Source organism: Dipteris shenzhenensis, chromosome 15 (genome assembly GCF_047967505.1).
Source record: "Dipteris shenzhenensis isolate YYH24624 ecotype China chromosome 15, Dip_SZ_1.0, whole genome shotgun sequence".
Classification (NCBI taxonomy): Eukaryota; Viridiplantae; Streptophyta; class Polypodiopsida; order Gleicheniales; family Dipteridaceae; genus Dipteris; species Dipteris shenzhenensis.
In genome coordinates, this window is record NC_141610.1 from 10,813,497 (window position 1) to 10,833,308 (window position 19,812).

Consider the following 19,812-nt stretch of genomic DNA (forward strand, 5'->3'; position numbering starts at 1 on the left):
TTTCATAGAAGTGTCTTGAGGGCTTGGAATTTGTGGACGTAATATTGGGCTATTGTAAGAGGGTCTGATCGAATCAAGTTCCTCAATCTCATGTTTAAGTTAACATGCTTGGTTTCTTCATGGAGATCGTTTAGCATTTGCAAATATTCTACCAATGGTTTCCACAACTTTTCGGTGGAGGACAATGCGATGAAGAATGAAGGTGCCCCTAATTGGCATAGCATTGCAAAGAGATTCTTCTCGAGATAGTACTTGTAACCAGAAGATGTGCGGAGATGAGAGAAGTCTTGATATCCTATGTTTGATTGCAACAGTTTTGCAACGTTTGTATCCAAAAGTGCATCTTTTACTTGTAGAGTTCTTCCATTTGTTTGTGCCTTTCGCATTCAAACCTAAGATGATGAAAGTACTTGTCGGACTAGTATTTTCATTGTCTTGAAGAAGAGATTTTCTATGCACAATGCAAATCGATGATCAACATTTGTTAACTCCTAAGAAGCAATTACTTGGTATGAAGTACGTTCTAGAATAGTATAATTTCTAGGGCTACCAAAAAATAATTTTGAAAATGCAAGTTCTTCACAATGTTTGTCTTTGAAGATACTCAATGGGGAGTATCCTTTAGAAGGAGCGATTGCAATGGTTTGGTTTTCAAAATCAATAACTTGTTGACTTGTGTATATTCCATGAACTAAAGTATCGGTTTCAATATCTTCATCAATTCGTTCATTGTAGTCATCATCTTTGTTTTCATTTTGTAACTCTTCCTCTTGGAAAGATTTTACATGTTCCTCCCAAAGAGTATTTATGGACACATTGTATTGCGTGTACAAAGCGCTTCTCAATAGTTCTTTTGGAGCAAGCATTGTGAATGTAGGATGAACAATGCCACTCATGTAGTTGTGTTTAAATGAAATTTTTTACTTGATTGCAACCGCAACTGTGTCGTTTTTGTTGAGGAACCTGGGTAACACTCGTTGTGCTCTATCGATGTCCGCAAATACATTTACAACACTACCATGTAGGCCATATTGGCCCTCATATGTCAACTCTCAAATTTGGGCAAATGGTATCCTAATAGAAACTAAGCGTGCTTTAACATTATTAAGTTTTGTTGTATACGTTGTTTTACGAGACATCTTCATGTTTTTGGAACATAGCAATGGTACTTTATTATCGTTGATGTCTTTATAGCAAATAGAACAAAGACAATGATTTGAAGAGTGAGAATTGTCTATATTAATACCATTGGTTTTCAAGAAAATATTCAGTTTTGCCTTTACTTTATGCAATTTGCATTCAAATTTCAATGATCCACAACAAATGCATGGGTGGCTTGGAGTATCTAATATTTTATGTGCATAGTGTTCTTGTGGAGTTATTCGATTTTGCCTTCGTTTGCATTCACAACTTTGGGCAATGATACTTGGGGTTGGAATTAGTACTTTCATTGCAATAGTAGTATTTGAAAATATAAATTTTCTCATTTTGTGTATTTTGTTGAGAGATGCTTGTAGGGAGTACGTACTCTCCAAAACATTGCTATGAAGCAATAATGCTATATCTTTTGCACACAGTGTTGGATTTTGTAGAATAAGAGTGTGCAATGAGTTTTCATATTTTTCCATCCATACATTGTATGTACGTTTGTGTTGGAGATGACATAGTGGAATAACTCTAGAAATGTCCATTGACTCATCTAAAAGTAAGGCTTTGGTAAGTGCTTGTTTTGCTTTCCCTATAATAATTTTCTTACCCAACTTTATTCCATCATACCATATCAAAGTGAATGATGTTCCAAACATGGCATGAAAGCATTCAAGTATATCTACAATGAGTGCACGTGAAGTTGAAGAGTTTCTACTAAGTTTTGTATGTTTTTCTTTGTTATGACTACATCGTTATTGTGCATACTCAACTTGTGCCATGGTGTATTTCTTGCTATAGAAGTCAAGCAAATGTTCTCACAAAGCATAGTTAGTAATTGTTCATAAGTTAGAGAAGGGTAGAATTGGAGAAGGCAAGAAAGTGTGTTTGTGTTCATTGGGTTATTAGATGTAAAATCTTCATTTATCCTTAGTTTCTTCTCTTGAAGACATTCAAGAGTATTCATGTTGTGCCACTAATAAATGTAAGCCAAGATGAACTAACAATTTCAAATGAAAGATGATGAAAGTAATGTCAAATCATTGAATAGTTGCATAACACAAAAGTGGAGGATATGCATTATGAAAAGAGTCATACATCATACATTTGCTTGAAATGCAATAATGAAGCCCAAACTATTTACTGTAAAGCTTCCAGTAGGTTTGATAGTTCTAAGCTTGCTTCGAGCCATCATGAGATGTTGATCATAAAGTTCTACAAAAGGAACTCCTAGGCAAAGCATAATGTCAACATAGGATCCAGGAATATGCACAGGAACTTGTTCTCCACCACATTGAACTATCTCTGCTGTTAATGAAGGGATTTGGGCAATGGCTTGAGCACTCTTGCAAGAGAAGTAGTAGGGTTGAAGAAGATCTCGACTCACACGAACTCCACCACAAACCTCGCATATGTATTCTAGCAAATCGGCATTGATGTTGGTGAAGTGAAGAGTACCAAAGACCTAAAACAAAAACAAGACAAGATTAGCAGGATTTTTGTGCAAATGGACTTAAGTTCAAATGTTCTCACCTGTGTTTCATAACCAAGACAAGCCACTTGGCTAACAAAAGCTTGCTTAAGGTCATCTTTGGTTGGCCCTTCTGGAATCTCCACCAAGATGGTGAAATCGAAGACACAAATTGTTCCCTTTGCCTTTAAGAATGATACATTCTTCAAGATGTACATAACAACTCCTTCTTCATTGAACTCTTGGAGTAGTTGAGCAAGAGTGGATCTTCTTTCCTTCACAAAAGACAACTGTATAACAAACTTTAGGATTATCTTCTTTGGGTTACACGGCTTTACCCAAAAAACTAAATAGCAAAAAAACCTCAATAAAAGAGTTAACTTACAGCGGCTCTGTCTTCATCTCTTGGTCCATCAGCAATTATGATTTGGTCTGCCATACCCTCATCACTTGCAACTTTGATAATAACTATTGCAAGCATCCTCATAACATTAGAGATTGACAATTTCTGAAGTTGATATTCTCTGTAGCCCAAGGCACATATGTGTGAATGGAGTGAATGGGCTCTAAACGAAGGTTACCTTCAAAGTGTTCTCCTCTAATGATACAAGTAGTAGCATCAACAAGTAGAGAGAACTTTGAAGTCCCACCTTCAGTTGGACCTTTTGCCACAACAATTGCACCCTCTATTCTATAAAATTCACCAATTTGCAAGAAGTTGACAAATTGGTGAATGTATGTAGAGGGAATGAGCAAGGTTACTGTATGTGAACAAAATTTGTCTGCTAAGTCCCCTTTTAAGAAGGTGGGGTACTTAGGATTGAGGACCTTGTAAGTGCCAGATTTGCAAAGGAGTTTTCCCTCAAAGACAAACCTATACGGGGCACAATCAGATAGTTGCGTAATTCCTAGTGATACCAAAGTATTACCACCCCCTACAAAGTTTTCTTTTGATGGCACAATGGCTTTTGACAAAGGAATTCACATTGCCTGCAAAGCTACAGAAAAGCGAAAAAACGTATCATATCAACCTGCTTCTTCGATCTCCTTCGCTGCACTCTATTTGTTAACCGTCTGTTGCATTGAAGCTTTACCTGCATTGGGGGTGGCAGGTGAGTCCATTATTTGAGGACAAGCGTTTGCAAGACCTGCATGAAGAAATCGATTAGATAAGTAGAAAATGTAGTCTGAGACAAGCCTTCACAAGACTACAGATCGTTTGCAAGACTATAGAAGTATACGTTGTAAGGAATTGAAGGACGTTCATTGAAAAGCAAGAGCAATTGTATCACCTTTGACGAAGGCTCCACTGTCAGTGGTGTCCATATATTCAACTGATGCTTCCATAGAGGAAAAAGAGAATGACTGATAAAAGCAAAGGAGAAGTGCGATACTCGCTAGCACCAACAGTGTGCTTAAATAGGCAAAGCATACATCACCATAGAACGAAGAACGAAACGCAGGATGCACCTTCATCTTCTAAACCAAATATTCATCATTGAATACACTATCTACTTCAAGAATTAGTGACAACAATTTTGCCGTTTGGCTCTGACGAATGCCCTGGAGCAGTAAACTCCTCTTCATTCCCTCCAGGCTATTGTTGATTTCTCTGCTATCCTCCATGGAAAGATATTGATTACCTTGGAAGGCAATTGTTCTTCTCCAGCGTGGACTCCACATCGGCGCTACAAGGGTCGCGATTCGAATGCAATCGATCTTCTCCAATGCACACTCCACATCCCGGCTACAAGGGTCGCCATGAATCACCTCACCGCCATTGTAATATGTAGGATTGTGGGTCAGAATCCAGGATGGATGCTTGACGACCCACTCCATAAATTCTGCGAACGATTAAAGGCTGAATTGAACTCCAATACCTCCATCGAATCTGCAAACGGCTGCGTTGCATGCATAGCATAAATAAACACAAAACAATCAATCACACGCATCAACGTGAGAAACCAGACGTCGCATGCAAAATGGCCGTAACTAATTCCACTACAATTCGTCAAAATTAATAAATTATGATTTTTGGCTTTGCCAAAACTCGAGGGTTGCTAAGGGTACCGAGAGGGCAGCACGGCAAAAAATGGGAAAATGAAATTTCCTTTCTTATGGATAATCTTCACGAAGGCACTGGTGTGTTTTTGTAGTCACGCACACGTGTCAAATCCTTACTCCGAACGAACGAGTGGCTAATGCCGTCCCATTGCGTTGTGGGGAGCGTGGATATATATATATATATATATATGTCTTGTCCAGCAGTCGACTCACCCTTTACCTGTGCTAACGGCTGGAGGAGTCAAGAAAAGGAATGGACCAGGAATGACCGTGTAAGGAGGCGGACGCCTACCCCGCCTCATACGTTTCCTTTGCTCCCTTCTCGATCAGCGGAACGCCCCATACGTCTTCAAAATTGGTTTGAGTGTGCAAGTTTTCAGGATTGCAGAATTAAGAGAAAGCACAACGATTCTCTTGAGCCACGAAAGTGCCTTGGTTGATGATTGGAAGGAATGGCGGGGCTTGTTGAAGCGGCTCTCTTCCCGGCATCTTGTAATAAACTTGTTCCCAATCGTCAACCGTCTCGACATCTGTATGGATCATTTCCTTCTCACAGAAAGGCTCTTCCCTTGCAAAGAAGGATGTGTCGACCCGCTGGAGGATTCCAGGATGTACGTTTAAGATTGGTAGCTCAGGCTTCCTCATTGCGCAAAGTTGTGATGCACACCTTCTTTTGCACAGAGTTCGCTAGATTGAATTTGCTGCGTCTTTCACTGCAAAATGCAAGCTTAAGTAAGAATCAGAGATCACCCCGCTCTACATGCAAGACTTACGCCGTCGGTACAAATGTGGAAGGTGCACCTACGTTGCTACAGAATGTAATGGTTTCATCTTCATTTTTTTGTGGATTTGTTCGATGGAATCAGAAAAGTTGTTTGCGGATTTTTTCAGTTCAGATTGGTTCTTGGTGCTCTTTCAATACGTTTCAGCGGTTACATGCTACACGTGTGGCACAAAACAGAGATATGAATCTACGCAACTGGGTGCATTTTGCAGATCAAAGGGGCAATTCATTTGGCAATTTCCCTGGGCCTATTTTTGGCATTCGACAATGCGTTGAAGAGGTGTTTCGTGGCTGCAGCTATCCGCTTCCCCAGTGCACTTTTTGGGATGTTTAGTCTGTTCACTTTATTGTTGATCTGTGATTCGGTTAAACCGGAGGCTGCCTCAGCTCTGGTTGATTTCTTTGCACCGGCCACAAGTTTTATTCAACGTTGGCTGCCGCTCTTCTATGTCCCCTCTCTGGTCGTCCTCCCGTTAGCAGTGAAAGGAGTTCCTACAGCATCGGCAGTTAAAATTGGCGCGATTTTGGGTAACTCTTAACAGAATCTGGACTTTTAGGGGCATGAAGAACGCATCCAGAAAGAATAAAGATGTAAGCAATAAATTGCAGACTGTTAACGCGATTCTAATGACTGTCATATAATTGGATAAGGTTATCGCCGCTGTGCAGGAATAATGTTTTAAAGGCTCGATACACGACTTCACAATAGATGGGGACCCTTCGTCATTTTCCATTTGTTGAGGCAGGCTGGATTCATCACTTAGTATACATAACAGCCATGAAAGGGATAGATGCCAATGTTTCTCTAAAGAAGTAATTCTGTAAGGAAGAGCAGGTGTGGAAGGGAAGAGGGGGAATAGCGGAAGGGAAGGTAGGGAGACTGAGAAATAGGGGGGCTAAAAAGGAAAGGCAGGAGCTCGAAGTAGAGTAGGGGGATAATAAAGTCAAATAACACGTGAAAACAAACGAAAGGAGGTGGGGCTTTTACAGCCTTTGCCCCAGTCTTCCTATATAGCTGTCTCTAGCTGATTGTATCCCAAGTCCTTCATTACAGTCATCCTTTCGCAAAGAATTTTAGCCTCAAAATTACAATTAGTGGTTGTCCATAAGGAGCGTCTAAGGCAACGAATACTGCTCATCAATCTGCCAAGAGGTGTCAATACTCTTGCACAATGTTCATAGGCCCCCATGATTTCTCATCTTCAGGTAGGCCCTCCTTTTTTATGAGATACTGGATGTGGACCTTGCTACAAAGGACATGATCTGTGAAGCCGCGCTGGAATTAGAGGATGTGGCCCTCCCAATCTATGGGTGGCAGCTCAGAAAATACTTGTGTGGTTTCAGCGGAGAGATATGAAGCATGTCGTGATTTTTTGAATCTAAGTGGTAGGTCCAACTGATATGCTACTTTCCCAATTCTTTGGATAATTAAGTAGGGGCTACAATACCTATGGGCCAGGTGTTACCCTTCAAGGAGCATATGTATTCTTGTGGAATCCTAAATGCCCAAAATCCCCTTCTTTAAACTTCATTCGCCTGAGCATTTTGCATGTTCTTTTTGGCACAATGGCAATTGAGCGTCTATCCTTTCCAACTCATCTCTTGCTTGCTGATCTTCCACAGCATGTCTGCCATAGTGGAAGTCATCCCAACTTTGCACCATGCATTACCTGGGGTTCATCCAAATTGACATATGCATGTGCTATTACTACAAAACTCAGCGAGTCTGAGCCATTTATCCCCAAGACCGTGTCATGGGATTACGGTGCCCGTGGCTGTAATTCCTGCCAAGACTGATCCTTAAGCTGTGCATCTCTATCATTGACTTTGATGTGAAATACCATGCCTTGGGAGATGAAGTGGGCTTGTTTAGCAAGTTTGTTGACCAATGCTATCCCATTTCCTGTCTGTAGAAGGTAGCCCAGTAATGAAATCATGGTGATATCTGTCACTTGCCTTGTGCAATGGGCAATGGATGCAACAAACCAATGGGCAGCTTGTTGTCCACTTTGTTCTTTTTGGCAAGGCAACTATAGATGTTGCATACTTCACCGCCACTTGATTTGATTGCTTAGCTCTTTGTGATGCGCATATATCTTGTCATAGGAGATGAATGCATTTTTCTCAACGCCAACATTCTGTAGTGTGAGTCTTGGAACCAAATGAATTCTGTCTCAAACTATAATAAGCCACAAATGAATTCTGTCCGAAACTACAATAAGCCATTATGCAACTTAATTCAGGATGATCCTGGCATGCAGGTTCATATGGCTGCTTCCCTCAAATTTTGCATGTATGCCTGATGAATGCCATGTGCCCAATCATGGTATATGGTGGAGACACCAGATATACATGCAAGCCCACATCTTGGACAAGGCTTTTGCAACCACATTTTCTTTGCCCTTTTTGTATTCAATGTCAACAGTCTTATGGCTATACTGAAGCTAACCACCTCTTCTACGTGGTTAACAAGTGTTAACAAGTTGGCCTGCATAAGAAAGTATGTAAGCCTCCTTTGGTATGCCTTTAATCTTGCTCCCGTATAGGTAGAGATGCCACCTTTTGAAGGAATGGGAAAGGGTTGGGGGGCCAAAACAGCTTTTGAAAGAACAAAGTTTGATGACAAAGAGCTCAATTACCATGTGTATGATGATAAAATTCCGGCCATTCTACATAAGGGCATGAGACAGAAAACTTCATATTTTCGAAGCTGTCATGTGCCTCCTTTGACAACAAGGCATCTTTTATTGAGGACATCCATAAGAAGATCTGCCCTTTTAGCAAAATGACACATTAGTTGCCTATAGAATGACACAATGCCCAAAAACCATCTTAAATGGTGTGTTGCCCTATCAGCTAGATTTAGATTTAGATGCTCATTTGGGAGAGACTAAAATGAAATCGTTTAGACTTCACAAGCAGTTGTAGCTTGAATGAAGAGATTTGGACTACTTTTTGATTAGCCTTCTCCTTTAGTGCTAGCCTTCGTCATGGCTGAGTTTGCCCTTCTCCTCCAGAGTGCCGACAGAAACTCAGTACGAAGACTTTGTATAAATGGATGCTCAAGTATGTGTGGGTGTGTGGATTTGTATGTGTGAGAGCATACTTTTATACTATGGTCTACACCCACTGTTGGGCGCTGATGACGTCAGTGGGGATGTCATAGTAGCTAGTCCCTGCTATGCGTGATGGAGTTTATGGTTTTCAATCTTATGAGTGACTCTCGTGAGATTGAAACTGCACTATGTTGTGTTTTTAGAGGATGAGTTTGGGAATGTTCCTAGATTCATCTAAGCGTATATCCGCTGAGTGGGATTGTGTGGCTACCCATTCTCTCACGATTTTTGCCCTTGATCTATCCCACAATGTGTCTTTGTTATTGTAATTGTCCAAATGGTGGATGTGTTGGAAATTGAGGATAGAATCACTCACACCTCACTCCCGATCTAGCTCATACAACACTCAGAGAGACGGAGAAATAGATAGCCAAAACTCAGATATATTCTTCCACAATCGTGGGCAGACAAAAGCTCAACGGGTGAGCATGTACAAACAGCCAAAGGATGCTGTCAAGTGCTGAGCCACTTCTCTCCCTCTGCGCGCTTGCCTGTGTGCAAGGCTGTAAGTGGAGGTGATGGGAAAAGTGTGGGGAGGGAGGGGGTTTATATAGGAGGGCAGTCAGCCACTACTTTTCCGGTTGGTCCAGTCTGTATAAACCGACCTGGTCAGGGCCCTTATTGGGGCTGAACCTGGGCCGACCAGACCTGGCTGGTCTGGCCTATAAATAGGCCCCCTCTGGTGGTTTTTTGCTGCTGCTGGCTGGTCCTGGTACTGCTCCACATGCCTCCGTACCATGCTGGCGCAGTCCTCCATGCAGGCACAGTCCTCCATGCAGCTAGGTAGCCTTAGCCCCTTCCCCCCTACAGTCTCCTGCCCCCTTGTCCCCCCAAAACGAGGGCTCACAGGTGGGGCAATGACTTTTCTAACACCCCCTCTCAATGACACAACTGTGGGCCAATCCCCATGGGTCAAATGAGGTGTTCCATCTGCTCCCTTGGAAGCGCCTTCGTGAAGACATCTGAGATGTTGTCGTTGGTCGAGCAGTATATCAACTCTATGACTTCTTCGTCGATGAGTTCTCGAACAAAGTGGTAGTGGACCTTGATGTTCTTCGTCCATGCGTGAAACACGGGACTGTCAGCGATCGCTATGCAACTCTGGTTGTCGCACATAACCACAGTAGCATCTTCTTGGGCCACATTCATGTCCTCCAAGATCCACCTGAGCTACACTGCTTCACATGCCGCTGTATAGGCAGCCCTGTACTCCGTCTCTGTAGATGAAAGGGCGACAGTAGTTTGTTTCTTACTCAGCCATGACACAGCTCCTGATGAGAGTAAGAAACAATATCCAGAGGTCGATCTCTGGGTATCAATGTCACCTGCCCAATGACTATTACAGAAACCTCCCAACTCAATGCCTCTCGTAGGTGCAAGTACCTTTCAACTACCTTAGCACTCTCATACCCGCGTCCAAATGAGCCTTCTTTGGTGTGGCGGAGAACTGTCAGAGCAATCCAACTGTGTAGGAAATATCTGGTCGGGTATTGGTGAGGTAAGCAAACTCCCCACCAAGCGTCAATACAGTGCTGAATCAACCGGCTGAGATGGATCACCCACACTCAGTTTCAGATAAGTTTCCATGGGAGTCACTGCTGCTTTGCAATTTTCCATCTCAAAGCGTTCGAGCAGTTCCCTGCAATATGTCTCCTGTGAAATAAAGATACTGCTCTTTCCCTGCTTCACCTCAATCCCAAGAAAGTAGTGAAGTATGCCTAAGTGAGTCATCTCGAACTCCTCCATGAGAAGTCGCTTGATCTGAGCAATCTTCTTCGTATGATCCCCAATAATGATGAGGTCATCTACATATAGAATCAATACCATCCGCAAATCCCCCTCTGTGTCGAGATAAAGATTTGCCTCTAATGGACTCCGCTGAAGATTGATCTTCTGAAAAAAAACATCTATCCGCTGGTACCAAGCTCTGGGGGCCTGTTTCAGCCCGTATAAGGCCTTCTTCAGTTTGCAGACTTTTGATGGGGATCCTGGAATCTGAAATCCTGGTGGTTGTGCCCCTCCTCCTCCAGGTTACTATTAAAAAATGCAGACTTGATATCCATCTGAAAAATAGGCCAACTGTGATGAGCAGCCAAGGCAATGACTGTCCGAATAGTCACCATCCTAGTTGTGGGAGCGAAGGTCTCGTCGAAGTCAAGTCCTTCTGACTGTGCATAGCCTTTCACCACCTATCTTACTTTGTACCTGTCCAAGCTCCCATCTGACTTGAACTTAAGCTTGTACACCCATTTAGTCCCGATGACCTTCTGCTTGGTTGGTTTGGGCACTAAATCCGAGGTGTCATTTTTCAAAATAGCATCCATCTCTACCTGCATGGTTTCCTGCCATTCTGGAATATCCTTCGCCTTCTGGGAGGAACGGGGCTCCGCAAGCTTAGCCTCCAAAGCATAGTTCACGGAGGGAGTCTTCATGTTACATTGAGACCGCCGCGCTCCGGAATTGCTCTTGAGAATGTTTGTGACCCGTGAGTCTGCTAAAGTCTTCAAATACCATTGAGGTAGCTTCTTCTCTAATGGAGGAGCTTTTGATGGAGTTGACTTAGGAGCTGGCTTTGGAATGGCATGCTCCTCCTCCTCCTCCTCGGGGTCTTCAGTCGTCTCCACCTCTCGGATGGTGACCTTGTGTGGGGGTAATGCCGGAAGTTCTGGAACCTCTTCTGCAAGCTGTGGCTTGGTCTCCTCAAAGATCACATCCCTGCTGATAAGGATCTTCTTCTATTCTGGGTTGAATAGGCGATAGGCCTTGGACTCTTCACTGTACCCCACAAAGATACGGCTCCGGCTATGGGGATCCAACTTTGTCCGCTCATCTTTATGTACATGCACAAATGCTCTAGAACCGAAAACCCTTAAATGAGATATGATGGGCTTCTTACCATAATAAGCTTCAATGGAGTTTTGTCATCAACAACGTTGGTCTTGGTTCTGTTGAGGATGTGAACAGCAGTGTTCACGGCTTCACCCCAATAGGCTTTTGAGAGATTCCTTCCTGGCAACATGGTCAACCCTGTCTCTGTGACGGTCCCGTGCTTCCTCTCAGCAACTATATTCTGTTGAGATGTGCGAGTTGTAGTGAGCTGTCTCTTAATCCTATGCTTCTTGTAGAATCCATTGAACTCGGTAGAAGTGAACTCTCCCCCTCTGTCGGTGCGGAAGGCTTTGATTACCTTCACGCTCTCCTTCTCTACCTGGGCCTTCCAGTCTTTGAATTTCTCGAAAGCCTGAGATTTCTTGGCCAGGCAGAATACCCACGTCATGTGACGGAAATCATTCACTAATAAGAGAGAATACCGCAAACCTGCGAAAGAATTTGTCGACATTAGGCCACAGATTTCGGCGTGAACCAAATCGGGTGGCTTCTTGGCCCGTGATGAGGCCTCCTGTGGGAACTTGTCCCTGTGTTGCTTGCCTTCCACACAATCCCTACAAACACGATCATTGCTTGCAATCAGTGGAAGTCCATCCACCATCTTTGTCTTCTACATCTCGGAGAGAGTGCCATAGTTAACGTGACTGAACCGCTCATGCCATACTCTAGATCTGTCATGGTCTTCGTGCACCAACTGATATAGATAATAGCCCATGCTCCTCGACACCTTGATCCACCACCTGTCCGTTTGCCTTGGATGTGACAGTGACCTTGCTGTTGATGAATAAGACCGACATATTGTGCTTGTCCATCTGACATACAGACAATAGGTTCTTGCACAAATTTGGTACATATAGTACACCGGAAATCAACTCCTCGTTTCTTGCAGTCGTGATGAATGGATACTATTGACACCCTTCGCAAGGCATGACCGGTTATCCCCAACAGTGACCTTAGAATCGGGATGTGTACCTTCCATGGTTTTGAACCACTCCTTCTTGTTGGACATGTGCTTTGAAGCTCCACTGTCCACATACCAACCTTCCTCTCCTTCATTGACTGCATAAGCGGAGCAATACCGAGTGATGATGAAGAGAGCGCCGATCGTTACGTTTGCTGATTTTCTTACCCTTGCCGGTCTTGTCCCTTGCCACGAGAGCCTTCTCGTCCAATTGAGTAAACAATTTTTGCCGAGTCTCTTCTTGCAATAGTAAAGGCCCAAGCTTCTCGAAGGTGAGAGGCTTGGTCCTCTATCCCACAGTGACCGTAGTCACAAAACTCTTAAAACTTCGAGGTAGCTTGTGTAAAATCAACAATGCCAGTTGACTTGAATCTACCTCTGACCAACTGCCGCGAGCTGGTCCCTTACCACCTTGACTTTTGTCAGATGGTCATGAACATTGTCTACCTCAGTCATGTCGAGATTGTACAGTTGATGTATTGTCAGTTTCATAGAAATCGTTCAGGATAGTCCACGCCTCTATAGACGTCTCGGCCATCTGGATGTGCGGAAGAACAGAGTCCTCCGTGGTCCCAATGATTAATGCTAAGGAGTGGGCATCTCTCTCTTCCCAATCCTCAAGCTCTTCACCATCCACTGGATTGACCGTTTTCCCCTTGCTGTCCAACAAGTCTTCCGGTTTTTCCTCCACCCCAGATGTTAGCTTCCACAACTTCCGGGCCACTAGATGGCTCCGGATTTTCATCTTCCATATCGGGTAGTTCGACCCGTCTAGCTTCCCTAACTCTCCGAAGTTCAGGATGGTGAATGAGAGGTATCTGGAGGAGGAGGAAGGAAGACAAGGGGCTGAAGAGGCAACATTAGAATCTTTGTCCTCCATCCTTGTTGTAATAAAGAACAGTAAACTGAATTTACAGCGGAGAACTTGGCCACGCAGCAAACCTGAGTGTTGATTGGAGTCACCTACTTGCTGAGGTACTCCGATCTAGAGCTGTGAACCTAACTCTGATACCAGGATGCTTTTATTGTTCCGTTTATGGAGGACCTTGAACGACAGACATTTGAATATCCTTTTCAAGAAGCCTTGTTGAGAGGCTCCTGAGTGTTACCTATTGGTACTTTGATGTGGTTTGATTGAGGATGATGTTTGTAAGATGAGACCTCATGGATCTTACCCTTTGCATCCATACATGCTCCTACCAAATAGTCGTGATCTATTTGGGGATTTACTTGAAAGAATATAAGAAGTATTTGAGCAAAGTCAAAGGGGGGTTGTTTGATTATGGTCCTCAATGGATTTCAGAAGAGGTCGAAGGTTTTTGTGCATTCTGCATTTACTGTGACTATTAAGTCAGTAAGGGATTGGACTTGTCTGTTTCTTTCACAGTCCTATTTGTATGGGATCGTGACACACGCGTGAGATATAGCCACATCAAGGCAGAGATTTTGGGAAAGGATTGATCACCCTAACTTAGTCTTAGACGATGTTGATTGAAGATGGATTGATCACCGTAACTCAGTCTTAGACGATGGTGATTGAAGATGGATTTATCACTCTGATTCAATCGTATTGTCTGAAGAAAGTTTTGATATGGGGTCTATACTAGTATATGGGATGCTAGGATATGCCGCATGTTGAATTTTTTGAAGTGAATAACCCAAGTGCAGGTAGGGTGAAAGGTACATCTGCAGGATTTGTTAAGCCTTGAGTTGGATTGGGTAGAGGTGAATTAAGTGAACTCTCTTAGTGAATTAAGTGAACTCTCCTAGATGAGGACTGACTTTTATACCTGAGAAAGCCATGTACGACCAGATAATGGGGTCAATTTAACGAAGGTCCAAGCAGGCAGCTCCATTGTTTCAGATCAAGACTCAGGGTTCACTAGTCAGTATCTTGATAAGAACACGATATTCCTAGTTGATGGATCCTAAGACTTGGATAATCCTGTGGCAGGAGGGAATCTAAAGAAGGTCCAAGTAGGGATCTCCATTGTTCATTTTAAAGAAGGTCCAAGCAGGGAATTCCATTGTTTCTGACCAAGGCTCAAGAGTCATTAGTCTGTACCTTGATAAGAACATTGATATTCCTAGTTAATGGATCCTAAGTCTTGGATGGTCCTGTGGTAGGAGGGATTACTGTGCACAGCCTTTTTGGTATAGGATATCCAACAGTGATACTTTTTCTGTAATCTCTGGACAGCATAGGATGGCATTCTACGATGCCCAACTGTACAAATAACTGACTTTGCACAACTATGGATGGGTTAAATGTTTTGGTTATACGGTTGAGTAAAATGTTTTGGTTATACGGTTGAGAATTTTACTGGTTCTCCTGAAGTCTGTTAGGCAACAGGAGGACGAAGCAGGGCTTGGTGGATATGTTCTTGCATATTCCCAAGGGACATTACGAATGGTCAGGTCTCTGCCTATGAGATACTAAGCGTGACAGCAAGTTACATTTGGTAAGATTGTTTCCCTAAAGGTACCGCAGTTTAAGTTGGATGTTTCATAATTGGACATGGTTGACGCATGATAGAGTGAGTATTCTTAGGGGAGAGAGAGAGTTTTCTCTAGGGGAGTGCCACCCAGGATGAGGATAAACAGATATATATGGATACTCGATAGTTATGAAATTTGGAAGGAAGTATGTTGATGTTATAGTATCTCTTAGGTACAAAGATTGTAACAATGTTCGAGTCACGATATGTAACTATTTTTTTGAGTATATGACCAGAAGGTAACCTTGTTTGGATTGAGAGCTCTGTTGTTGTTATCTTTCATGAGCAGGATATCAAAGATGGAGAGCTTAGTTGGAGCTTACCATTGATTGATCGGTCATGGAAGGAATTGATAGCTCAATCTAAGGGGCAGAGTTTGATTTTACTTTTCCGCTTCCATGGGAAGAATGTTATGTACCTGGATACTAATCCTCGGATATAGGGGGATAAGCCTAGCAGCTAACGTGGGTCTAGAGGACTTGTGCAGTAGCAAAGGGCCAACTTGTGGCTTAATCAGTAGATTGGTGCAAAAGAGAGTGAATATCGAGAAGATAGTGTTAAATTTTCCCTCTAGAAGTCATTGCCCTCTAGCTGCCAACTGTTGAAGGCCTTAAAGGTGTGTGTTTTCCATAGGCTTAAATTGTTGTATTTCTTCCTGTTTTAATGGTGTTTTCTCCCCTTGTGTCCTATGGCAGGTGGTGGATGGGTAGCCTCCCTTGCAGTTGCTGGATATACAGCTGTTGCGGTTCGAAGGATGGTCAACACACAGTTGATTCCTGTAGAACCCATGGCAAAACCATCTCCTTTTTCAAGGAACGAGCTTTGGAGCTGGGTAGCTGTGATGTTGCTCTCATCTATTGTGGCAATCATCTCACCCACTGCCTGTGGAACGGTTCCTTTAACAACTTTACCTTTTCTTCTGGCAGCAACTGTGGTTGGTTACATCATGGGTTCTGGGTGAGGTTGCTTTCTTTCAGGTGTTATTCAGGGCATATTTCATTCAAGGATATTACTGTTTCAAGTATATTTGCTCAGTTCCTCCATTCATGTGCTTCTACGTATTCCACTTCACTTTGGCATGAGGATGACCTGCACACAAATAAGGATTATCTTGGTGATATGTTGCAGCTTTTCTCCAGGTGTAAAAAAGGTGTTCCACCCTATTGTGACGTGCGCCCTTACAGCAGAACTAGCAGCTTTCGCTTTTGGCCTGTTCAGTGGCTTTGGTTTTGATTCTGCTCTAGGTTAGCTCTTGAGTCCAATGATTAATATCATTGTTCAGGCTATTACTGGATGCTGGCCATTTGTGACTGGAGTCAAAAGATTTTCTTAGAGAGATTTTGTTGTAAATTCTGCAGGTGCATATTTAACCAAGAAGCCCGGAAATCCAGGAGCTGGTGATATACTCATGGGGTTTCTTGGATCAGTGATTCTCTCTTTTGCGTTTTCGATGTTTAAACAACGGAAGGTATGTCAAGCATCAGGTTCTTGATTGTAGTTGATATGAAAGCCAGATGCCTCCTCTGATCTTGTAAAAGCCCAGTGTACGGAATTTTAAAAAATATGTTAAATTGATTCACTGTCTTAATGTGAGCAGCTTGTCAAGAGACATGCGGCAGAGATTTTCTCAGCTGTGGCTGTATCGTCAATCTTCTCCTTGTATTCGACGGCAGCAATGGGTCGCCTAGTAGGACTAGATCCTTCTTTAACCATTGCCATTGTTCCAAGGTGTATAACTGTTGCTTTGGCACTAAGCATTGCCAGCCTCTTTGAAGGTCTCTCTCTCTCTCTCTCTCTCTCTCTCTCTCTCTCTCTCGCCCAAGTAAATACATGCATGCCTGTTTGCACTAATTTCATCTGTCTATCTACCCACCCACAGAGACACCCGGTCCATGCACACACAATTGCACACACCAGCCACACCTCCACCCACAAGTATGAGGATTTGAGTCTGAATAAATCTTTATGTCATGGGTTCAGTTACAAACACTTCAATCACAGCAGCAGTAGTAGTGTTGACTGGTCTTGTGGGAGCAAATTTTGCACAAACACTGATGGATAGACTTGGCTTGACGGATCCCATCGCCCGTGGCATGGCAACTGCATCGAGGTAAAAATGTCATTTTGAAAGTACTCTGTCTTCCTTTGATTTGCTCATGTGTGAATTATACTTTTTCTTCAGTTCTAAGGTTCTTTGACTACATCTATTTTGAAAAAATTTAATAAAAGCTTATCATCTTGACATATGGGTTCTGTATAATTGGTATTCGTCATTATTTTATTTCTGAAGGGCCAGACTCTGGACAGTTTTGATGCTTATCGTCCCTGATCACACACACAAACTTATGTGCACATATACAAGCACTCAGACAACAGCTCACTGATGTAGTGTACATACCTACTCACCTAAGCAATGCCACACATCTGTGATGCAAATGCCAGTGGATGCACATGTGTGAACACATAGGAACAGATCAGTTCTTGTCTATACTATGCACTCTTCTTCTGAGTCGGCACATTTGGCTGAGAAGATAGCTATCCCCATTCACTAAGGGCACTGTTAGGTGTATAAGCATTTACGTGTGAATCTACCAGCAAGCTTCACTTCAACGTATATCTTTATTTATGTACCATATAATGAGAGAAATAACCGATGCTTTTGCCCCTTCTTCTCAATATCACAGGCAGCCTTCTTAATGAATGCAACGATGCAAGAGCTTTTTTTTAGAGAATATATATAGACAAAATCTTGAATGTGCATTAATAGGTTATGATTTTTAGTAGTGTTCTAGACCTGGTTTGGCAAATGAGAAAGATGTGATGAAAAAGTCTTAAGCCACATTTGGAATTTGTAAACTGCAGTGCACATGGATTGGGAACAGCTGCATTATCTGCGAGAGAGCCAGAGGCTTTACCATTCTGTGCCATTGCCTATGCTCTGACTGGTATCTTTTCATCAGTCTTCTGTTCTATCCCAATTGTACAACAGTCTCTACTGTTCACAGTTGGCCAGTAGCGGTGTCCATTGCCTTGCCCTGATCAGTCTTTTGTATTCTTGTTATTTCCCAGGAAACTGATCTTATCTGTCATAATAATTTAACCTACGATTTTTATATTGCAGCCAGCTGGTTAATATGTCTTCTTGATACTGTAGTGGTGTGTTGCCAATGTTAAAGCTCTCTTCTTGGGCATACTAAAAGAGATCAAAAGTGGAGCAGTGTCATTGAATAGAAGAATGCATCTGATTGTTTTTCTTGATGCCGAGTCTGTGTCTTGTTGAGAGCCATTAGAACCCTACATATATGAAGTCTGATTGAGAAATATCAAATTAAGGAAGATGCTAGCGTTCTGACGTGATTGTGAATAAATTTAAAAGTGAGTGCTGTGATGGTATGTTCACCTGTGTTTAGTGATATACAATCATAAAGCCAATGAGAGCTTGTGATCTCCATTTACTGGGAAGGTGAATATTGATGTGTGTCTCTATCTTGGTTGATAGAATCCCAAGACTTAACAAGGCTTGGTGGCTGAAATACCAAAATGGGAAGGAGGTTACTGTAATTTAATTGACTTGAGTGCAGAGGCATGTCTCCATCTTGGCTGATGGAATCCCAAGACTCAACAAGGCTTAGTGACTGAAATAACAAAATGAGAGGAGGTTACTGTAATATAACTGACTCGAGTGCAGAAGCATGTAGGCCTACTGAAATAGAGAGATGCACACGTGTACATGCATATATGTGTGAAGGTGAACAAATGCAAGCCTAGGTGCTGTATTTTTTTAAGGCGAATGGTAGAAAATTAGGTGCTTATTTTGGTTTGGGAGAAAAAGCTGGGCAACCATGTTATTCATTTTTTTTTGAAAAATCTATGTTGATCGCCAAAGACAACCAAACTTGGACAACCTGTTTTCTTAAATTGACAAATCCAAATTGGGTTATGCAGCATATGAAACCAAATGGCAAGACATGATCTAGATTATTATCATTTTTTTCGCACCATTTAGTAATGCTACATGCATCAAAACAAGCATTTCATGTGAAACTGTGGATGAGTTTCTCCACCAAGTTTAGAGCATTTTAGTCTATCATTTCTCAAGGGTGAGGATGGTAGTATAGTCCACTTAGGCACTCCTTTTTCAAGGGGGGTCTCTGTAAAAGAAACACTACATGTGTCATCTCATAGAGTATCTCCATAACTACGACGACAAGCACTTGCCCACTTTTAGAATTGAAGGCGTGGCCTTTGTGTGACGATGGAGTGGAGAGGGGCTGCTTGTGTCTCTCCTACTCCCTGCTGGAAACTATGGGGCTGCTTTGCTGATTTGAACTGACAGGCTTGCTGAGGCTGCTGGGTTTGATGCTGTATAGGCTGTCCCTCCTTGGTTTGGTAGGCCTACGATGCTTTGGCAATCTTTTCGTTGACAGACTCCAAAATTTGTTCATAGCTCGTGGTAATTTGGCCAGCTAAGAAACTCTTTGATGTTCTAATGCGAAGAGATTTGAACTTTTTGCGCAATGTTGCCTTATATGCTATCATGCCTAATGGTTGTTGTGCACATAATAACCTGCACCAATGGAAGACATTGCCCTGACATGTTGTCAAATACCAGATGGTTGTTAGGTGTATGTTAGCCCATTTGAGTGGGATGACGAGTGCTTGAAAAGCATAGTTGTGCACGTTAGTACCCATTAACCCTGGACTTGCTATAGAACCCACTAACCCTAGACTTGCTATCTGATGCTATGACTATTGAATGCAATAATCGGTTACTAATTTCTCATTAATTGAAAACCATAGTTGTGCAACAATCTGTTATACTGATTTCTCATTAAGGGGGATGATAACTGCTTGAAAAACATAGTTGTGCACCAAAGCAAGAA

The 19,812-nt window shown here is 42.5% G+C and overlaps 1 protein-coding gene across 1 annotated transcript; it reads left to right on the plus strand.

The window, feature by feature from the left end:
• Positions 1-4,896: 4,896 nt before the first annotated feature.
• LOC147893346 (plastidal glycolate/glycerate translocator 1, chloroplastic) lies at positions 4,897-18,258 on the plus strand. The gene is made up of 8 exons (XM_087386212.1): positions 4,897-5,499; positions 5,678-5,993; positions 15,625-15,886; positions 16,058-16,173; positions 16,288-16,397; positions 16,527-16,704; positions 16,910-17,039; positions 17,792-18,258. Exons 1-8 carry the CDS (start codon positions 5,134-5,136, stop codon positions 17,943-17,945), a joined length of 1,632 nt encoding a protein of 543 aa, XP_087242338.1. The 5' UTR covers positions 4,897-5,133; the 3' UTR covers positions 17,946-18,258.
• The last annotated feature ends 1,554 nt before the right edge of the window (positions 18,259-19,812 follow it).

What these genes read in the sequence shown, in the direction of transcription:
- LOC147893346 (XM_087386212.1), top strand. Translation starts at nt 5,134, where the DNA reads ATGGCGGGGCTTGTTGAAGCGGCTCTCTTCCCGGCATCTTGTAATAAA. An exon ending in TAAAATTGGCGCGATTTTGG is followed by an intron (nt 5,994 to 15,624) that starts GTAACTCTTAAC and finishes GTCCTATGGCAG; the next exon opens with GTGGTGGATGGGTAGCCTCC. An exon ending in GGTTACATCATGGGTTCTGG is followed by an intron (nt 15,887 to 16,057) that starts GTGAGGTTGCTT and finishes GATATGTTGCAG; the next exon opens with CTTTTCTCCAGGTGTAAAAA.